The sequence below is a fragment of the Nicotiana tomentosiformis genome, chromosome 12, assembly GCF_000390325.3.
Source record: "Nicotiana tomentosiformis chromosome 12, ASM39032v3, whole genome shotgun sequence".
Classification (NCBI taxonomy): Eukaryota; Viridiplantae; Streptophyta; class Magnoliopsida; order Solanales; family Solanaceae; genus Nicotiana; species Nicotiana tomentosiformis.
Window position 1 is genome coordinate 58,969,436 of NC_090823.1, and position 8,106 is coordinate 58,977,541.

Genomic DNA, 8,106 nt, shown 5'->3' on the forward strand with positions numbered 1-8,106 from the left:
CGTGGGTTGTCTACGTATCCCTCAGTGGGAATTCAGGTCAGCGTAGTTTTGTTACAACGAAAACCTAACTCTATTGTCGTCAAATGTAGTATCTCTAGATCGTGTCAGAGTTGATGTGCTTCGTGCTGACTCTTTCGTCCATTTCTGCCAAGATCAGAGCTCCTCTCGACAACACTTGGTGGACCACGTAAGGACCTTGCCAATTCGGCGCAAACTTTCCTTTGGCTTATTCTTGATGAGGGAATATGTTTTTCAAAACCAAGTACCCCGGTATAATTTGGCGAGGATTTACCCTTTGGTTGAATGCATTGGCCATCCTATTTTGATACAACTGACCATGGCATACTGCATCTATTCTTTTCTCGTCAATAAGCATAAGTTGCTCCTGCCTGACCTGTATCCACTTTGCATCGTCTAACTTGGCTTCTTGAATGACTCTTAAAGATGGTATCTCGAGCTTTGCGAGTATCATAGGTTCAGTGCCATATACCAACATGTATGGCGTTGCCCCAGTGTATATCCTCATGGTGGTGTGATAGCTTAGTAAGGCAAAGGATAATTTCTCGTGCCATTGCCTATGATTGTCCACTATCTTTCGCAGAATCCTTTTGATGTTTTTGTTGGCTGCTTCAACTACTCCATTCATTTGCAGTCTGTAGGCTGTAGAGTTACAGTGGAGAATTCAGAATTTCTCGCAAATTTACCTCATGAGATCACTGTTGAGATTGGTTATGTTGTCAGTGATGATTGACTCGGGTATCCCAAACCGGCAAACTATGTTGTTACAGATGAAATCTGCCACTACTTTCTTTGTGACGACCTTATATGTAGAAGCTTCGACCAATTTGGTGAAGTAATCAATTTCTACCAAGATAAAACGGTACACATTTGATGCAGCGGGCTCTATAGGTCCGATTACGTCCATGCCCCAAGAGGCAAACGGCCAAGGCGAACCCATTACATTCAACTCATTAGGCGAAACCCGGATGAAATCCCCGTGGATCCGGCACTGGTGACACTTCTGCACATAGCGGATACTATCACTTTCCATGGTCATCCAAAAGTACCCGACTCTTAAAATCTTCTTGGCTAAGGTGAAGCCGTTCATGTGGGGTCCACAAGTTCCTTCATGTATTTCTTCTAGCAATATGGTTGCTTCAGCGGCATCTACACATCTTAACAGACCCAAGTCTGGGGTCCTCCTATATAAGACTTCTCCGTTGAGGAAAAAGTGATTTGCTAGCCTTCTGAGTGCTCACTTCTGACTATTAGTAGCATTCTATAGATATTCTCTTGATTCAAGGAACCTTTTGATGTTGTAGTACTATGGCTTACCGTCTGGCTCTTCGTCTCCATAAAAACAGTACGCATGTTGATCCCTGATCTCTATCTCGATAGGGTCAATGTAATTCTTATCTGGATGCTGGATCATGGATGACAAGGTTGCAAGAGCATCAGCAGACTCGTTCTGGATCCTATGAATGTGCTTGAACTCGATCTTTGTGAACTTCTTGCATATTTCCCTTACTTAGTGCAGGTATGGAATGATCATGACGTTCTTGGTAGTGCATATTTCACCTAGAACTTGGGTTTTCATGATGCCAAGGTAACTTAACCCGGGTTGAACAGTGCGTTATGGAGATGAAGAAGATGTTTTGCAAAGCAGGGCATTTCTGCGGTCCACTATGTGACTGCAAAATCACTCTGCGGGCTGCAGATCGGATAATGCTTTTGCGGGCCGCACAATCCATCGCAGATCCAGCATGAAGATTTCTAGAGGGGAGTTCTGCGATGCATACGCGATCGCAAAACTGGTCTGCGGACCGCAGACCTGCCGTAGACTTGACCCGAACAGCCCAGTTCTTGACATCACTTTTGCGGTCCATTTTGCGGACCGCATATCTGTTTGCAGTCCACTATGTGATCACACAGCTATGTTTGGAGGGTCCATTTTCTTGTTTTTATAACCCAACCCTACTTCGATACATAGACGTCAAGGACCATTTGTTAAGTAAAAATATGATATTTTGAGAGTGAGGAAGTGCTCTAGAGTGAGAGGGGGTTCCTAAACTAATCGTTCATCAATTCTTGCTCAAGTCTTGGGGGATTAAACAGGAAAACTCACTAGGTCTTCATTCTAGAGGTAAGATTCTACTCCTTAGCCCTCAATTTCGGGATTTAATTGAAAATAGGTAATGAGAAAAACAATTCTTGGGTGTGGGAGTTGTTCATTATGCATGCATGTACTATCAAGGTTTGTAGGAAGACTGTTGAGCTCAATTGGATAGACTTTGGGTAGTGGGATGAAGGAATCTACCATAGGAGGACCTTGAAACCTTAATGCACACCTAGTGCTTGATAAAATGCTCAAATGAGCTAGAACCATAAACTCCTTCCTAATTTGTGTTCAATTTTATTATATTTCCAAATAGATCGAAGTCGCTAAGATTTTCGGAACTTTGTACTAATTTAAGGACTCTCAAGGAGAGGTATGTTGGCTAAACTTCTCTCTTAGAATTGAATCCCACGATGTTCTTGTAAGTCCCGAGTTGATCATTAAATTTTTGACTATTCCGAATGCTTTTATCTTATTGTGTTATTCTTAAGGAATGTGATCTAAGTATGGGCTATGTGTTAACTTTTTATGACTTCAAGACGTGATTCTAATGAAAGCTATCATGTCGAATTGTGTAAGAAATCTCATTGTGCCTAAGACCCTTATTTGCTCACAAATGTACTTAAAGTCTTGAATAGAAATGTCTTGTTGTTGATAATCCTTGATGGTGTCTGAAAAAAAAAGAAGTGAGCATAAGATATGAAACACGGCCAACGTGTCGAGAATGATATTACAATAGAGGCCACTAGTGCCAATGAAATGAAGAGAAGTGTAAAAGACATTGAAATGAGCTATAAATTCTTTAAATAATAATTGCTTTGGGAGTAGGAAGGGTAGGTTGAAATGACCTAACCCCGAAATTACACGTGCCGGTGTAGGAGTGAGTGAGGGGCTAAATCCCCGTGTGATGTGATGAGAGTTTTCCCAGAATATGGGATGAGATTGATGTGTTGAGATAAATTCTCTTAAATGGGATGAGATAATTACTAGCGAAATATGAGGTGACATCGATCCACACGGCATTATGGTGAGACGGCTTAGCCGATCGGGCTGAGATCGGACTCCATGCCACACACATGGTGGTATTGTGAGTGGACGTCTCGGGTGAGACGGCTTAGCCGATCAGGCTAAGATCTGACTCCATGCTAAAAGCATGATGGTGTATCGGTACTAAAGATTTCCCAACTTAAAATATTAAAACTTGCTTGAAATTTATTCTTTCTCCTAACTTGGTGCTTTATTATTGATGAGGCCCTCATTGACTTCATGTTTCTTTATCATTATACTGTTACTCGTTCTATTGAGGGGGTGTTTAGTTTTCATACTAGTACTATTCCATATGTACCAACGTCCCTTTTGCTGGGGGCGCTGCATCTTTAATGGATGCATGTGGTTCCATAGCGGGCAACATTGAGCAGTGATAGCAGTACACCCTCTCCTCAACTGACTTGATGAGCCCCACTTCATTTCTGGGTCATGTATCTTTTATCCTTTGTATATAGCATTTTGAGGTATAGTCGGGGCCTTGTCGCCGGTACAGTCATAACACTCTTTGGTTTATGTTAGAGGCTCCGTAGACATGGTATGAGTTGTATATCAATGTTGGGAAAGTCAAATTAAAAATGTTGTATTTGTATCACATGTTCCACTTCAACTATGAATGTGTAATGTATTTTGAGACTTATAAATGGAGTAGCCAATGGAAATGAAATGGTGTTTTTCGCGTGACCTTCCTATTGTCTAATTAATGAAATGTATCTTCTCTTTATTCTTGGGTGAGTCGGGTAGATGACATTGTGCAGGCTTGCTCGACCGGGGTATCTCGGTTGAGCACCGATCGCGCTTCTCGAGGTCGAGGCAAGACAATCCATTCTCCTTGATCAGAATCTCCTCTGACTAGATGCTCCTTGATGTTCATGTCAACCGCCATCCTAATCCCAAGGATGCATGCTTCGTACTCGGCCATATTATTGGTGCAAGGGAACCTTATCTTTGTTGATACCGGGTAATGCTGTCCTGATTCTGAAATTAGGAATCCCCCGATTCCTACTCCTTTAAAATTTGTTGCTCCGTCAAAGAACATTCTCCAACCTGGGTATGACTCTACAATATCTTCTCCGGCGAAATACACTTCTTCGTCCGAAAAGTATGTAGTGAGCAGTTCGTAATCCTTGTCTACTAGATTTTCTGCAAGGTGATCAGTTACGTCTTGTCCTTTGATGGCCTTCTGCGTTACGTACACAATGTCAAATTCGCTAAGAAGAATCTGCCATTTGGCCAGTTTTCCTGTAGGCATCGACTTCTGGAATATGTACTTAAGTGGGTCGAGTAGGGATATTAGATGTGTGGTGTATGCTGACATGTAATGCCCCAATTTCTGGGGGGATCCAAGTCAAGGCGCAGCAAGTGGGCTCTATCAGAGTGTATTTGGCCTCACATGGTGTGAACTTCTTGCTTAAGTAATAGATAGCCTGTTCCTTTCTTCCGGTCTCATCGTGTTGTCCCAATACACATCCAAATGCATTGTCCAAGACTGACAGGTATAACAACAATGGTTTCTCGGGCTCGGGGGGAACTAACATTGGTGGATTTGACAAGTACTCCTTAATATTATTGAAGGCTTTCTAACACTCTTCTATCCATTTTGTAGCAGCATCCTTCTTCAGCAACTTGAAGATAGGTTCACAAATCACTGTGGACTGGGCTATGAATTGGCTAATGTAATTCAGTCTACCAAGGAAACTCATCACATCCTTCTTTCTCTTGGGTGATGGCAACTCTTAAATAGCTTTATTCTTTGAAGGATCCAGTTCTATCCCTTTCCTGCTTACGATGAAACCTAGTAATTTTCCAGCAGGGACTCCGAATGCACATTTTGCAGGGTTCAACTTCAAACTATACCTCCGCAAGTGTTCGAATAAACTTTTTCAAGTCGTCCAAATGTTCTGAACTCTTTCTAGACTTGATGATGAGGTCGTCCACATATACCTCGATTTCTTTATGAATCATGTCATGAAAGAGGGTTATCATGGCCTTCATGTAAGTAGCGCCACTGTTTCTGAGACCAAACGGCATGACTTTGTAGCAATAAACTCCCCAAGGCATAGTGAATGTCGTCTTCTCTGCATCTTCTTCATGCATCAGGATCTGATGATACCCGGCGAAACAATCCACGAATGACTGCAGCTCATGCTTCATAGTTGTCGATAAGGATATGAATATTTAGTAAAGGGAAATAGTCCTTTGGGCTGGCCTTGTTAAGATCTCGATAATCCACACATATTCTAATTTTTCCATCCTTCTTTGGCACCCATACGATAGTTGCCAACCATGTGGGATAATTAGTGACTCTCACTACATTCGCCTATAGTTGTTTGGTTACTTCTTCTTTCATCCTCAAACTTAAATACGGCTTAAATTTTCTAGGTTTTTGTTTGACTGGCGGTCTAGCAGGATCGGTAGGTAATCGATGTGAAATGATGTCGGTGCTCAACCCAGGCATGTCATCATATGACCATGCGAATATGTCGATGTACTGTCTAAGGAGCTAGATCAATCCTTCTTTATGCTGTGTTTCTAGATGGATGCTGATTCGGGTTTCTTTCATATCTTCTTCGTTTCCACGGTTGACTACTTCTGTCTCTTCAAGTTAGACTTTTTATGGCTTTCCAGCTGCTCGATCTCTTGTGGGAGATTTTCTAACATTATGCTTTCATTGTATTTCTCATAATATGGATTGCTTTGCTCGAGGATTTCGTTACATGTCATAATCGGGAACGCGGGTTTTTATCATTTTGATTACTGAAAAGAAAAACTAGGTATAAATGAAGCGATAAATAAATTTGCAATAATTTTAAGAAAACATTTATTTTCATTTCATCAAAAGAGGAACGTCTGAGCGTTCAAAAAGGCGAACGGCAAAAGAGTACAGACACGGTTCAAGCCTCAATTGACTGTGCGCTTTTCTAAAGTTTTACAATTTTACACTACCACGACTCTCGGGGAATCAAAGACGGACTGGCGGTCCAATTCTGCAAGTCCTCTCCTGGTTCGACATTCCGAATGGTTGGTGTCTTGATATCAACTTTTTCATAGCATTCTTCGATCATGGTCATGAACAACCTTCCCATTCTATCGACGATGTCGTCCTCTGGTGTTGAGCTCTGATCTGTACACGAAACATGCTCTGGCATAAAATCTTTCTTTCCGAAGCTACCGGTATAAGTCTTCCCAGTCAGAGGCTGATACCCTATGCCGGCTCTACCTTTCCGCCCATTCGGCTCAATCGGCTCTATTATCCCGTCTGATCGGGCTCCCAGCCTGGTCCTTGGCCTGTATCTGTACTTCATCATTTCTCTCATAGCCATCTTTGATATGTATGGTGACTGCATTCCAAAATTTTGCTCGGTCTCTTCTATTTTTGTGGTTTGTATGATCTCGACCGCATAAAAAGCGACCCCGTCTAGTCCCTCTATGAACGGGACTGCATCTTCCAGGTAAGCTGACTGGCTCAATTCACCATGTATTACAATCTCTTGACAACTCCACTTGAACTTCATGCACTGGTGGAGGGTAGGCGGGACTGCACCTACCATGTATATCCAAGGTCTTCTTAGCAACATATTGTATGAAGATGAAATATCCATCACTTGGAATAGTATGGGAAACTCAACTGGTCAAATTTGTCGAGCCAAATAGATTTCTCCAATGACGTCCTTTTGTGACCCGTCGAAAGCTCTTACCCTCACATGACTTTCTTTTACTTCTCTTAGAGAGATACCCAACTCTCGTAGGGTAGAGAGCGGGCAAATATTGACTCCTGATCCTCCATCAACAAGTACTCGGAAAACCACCTTATCCCCATATTTGACGGTGATGTGTAAAGCTTTGTTGTGACTCACGCCCTCTATAGGAAGTTCATCTCTTTGGAAAGTGATCAAATTTGCTTCGACCATCTTCCCGATGGTTGCTGCTAGTGCCTCGCTAGTGGTGTTGCTCGGCACGCTCACCCCATTTAACACTTTCATCAGGGCATCTTTGTAACTATCAGAACACATCATTAGATCCATGATTGATATTTGTGTTGGGGTATTCTTTAATTGTTCCCCCACAGAGTATTCTTTGGTTGACATCTTCTTCCAGAATTTTTTGGCCTCCAGATCTGTTATATTCCTTCTCTGAATCTGTTCCCTTCCTAGATTCCCTCGGTTTACTACTTCAGGAGCATAACACCTCCCTAACCTGGTCATTCCATGAGCCGTTGGGGAATCCGTCATCTTGGCTTTCCCTTTCTGCTAATATGTCCACGGGACTGTCTTGTATTTCTGATCCTCTTCATCCCTAATAGCAGCGGTGAACTGTTACTGGTATATCTGGACCATCACTGTAGGTTTTGACTGTACGGTGATCATTGGAGTCCTTTGAGGTGGGACCCTTGCAATCTCAGTGTTTCCTATTGTAACGATGGTTCCTTTCAGGTCATATTCTTCATCCATGGTGATCATATTAGCTCCTTGATTTTGGTGATTTGGCAATGGGTTGCGGTTCACATTGGGTAGAGCTGGGGTGCACTTAATGGCTCCACTTTTGATCAGTGACTCAATTTCATTTTTGAGTTTAAAGCAATCCTCAGTATAATGACCTAGTACATTTGAGTGGTAGACACACTGTTTGGTCGCATCAAATTATTTTAAGGGATACTCATGAACCCTTTCTTCTACCGGATGTATCAAACCTGCTTTCCTCAGTCTTTCAAACAGTTGAGCCAAAGGTTCAACAATTAGGGTGTAGTTTCTGTGACCTCTTTCTTCAAAATTTGGGCGAGGTCAGGGTGCATAAGTGGGTCGATTGTGATGAGTGGTAGTTTGAACTAGAGCGTATGGTCGAGGTGGGTTTGGATTTGTGTGGGCGTGAGATATGTTATATTGGGGTTGGGGATTGTAGTATGGTTGTGTGTTGTATACTGGAGCGTAATTAGGTGGGTGTGGGGA

At 42.3% G+C, this 8,106-nt stretch overlaps 1 protein-coding gene across 1 annotated transcript; it reads right to left on the reverse strand.

The window, feature by feature from the left end:
* Positions 1-226: 226 nt before the first annotated feature.
* Positions 227-4,412, reverse strand: LOC138902703 (uncharacterized). The gene is made up of 3 exons (XM_070190592.1): positions 3,981-4,412; positions 1,336-1,423; positions 227-660 (listed from the first exon to the last, which is right to left on the reverse strand). The coding sequence occupies exons 1-3, from the start codon at positions 4,410-4,412 to the stop codon at positions 227-229; spliced, it is 954 nt and encodes a 317-aa protein (XP_070046693.1).
* Between the last annotated feature and the right edge of the window lie 3,694 nt (positions 4,413-8,106).

Coding starts and splice junctions, on each gene's coding strand:
- LOC138902703 (XM_070190592.1), bottom strand. CDS start 4,412: ATGCCTACAGGAAAACTGGCCAAATGGCAGATTCTTCTTAGCGAATTT. Junction 1,424..3,980: donor CTGATCAAGGAGAATGGATT/GTCTTGCCTCGA, acceptor TCCATGATCCAG/CATCCAGATAAGAATTACAT. Junction 661..1,335: donor TGGAGACGAAGAGCCAGACG/GTAAGCCATAGT, acceptor GTAACTCTACAG/CCTACAGACTGCAAATGAAT.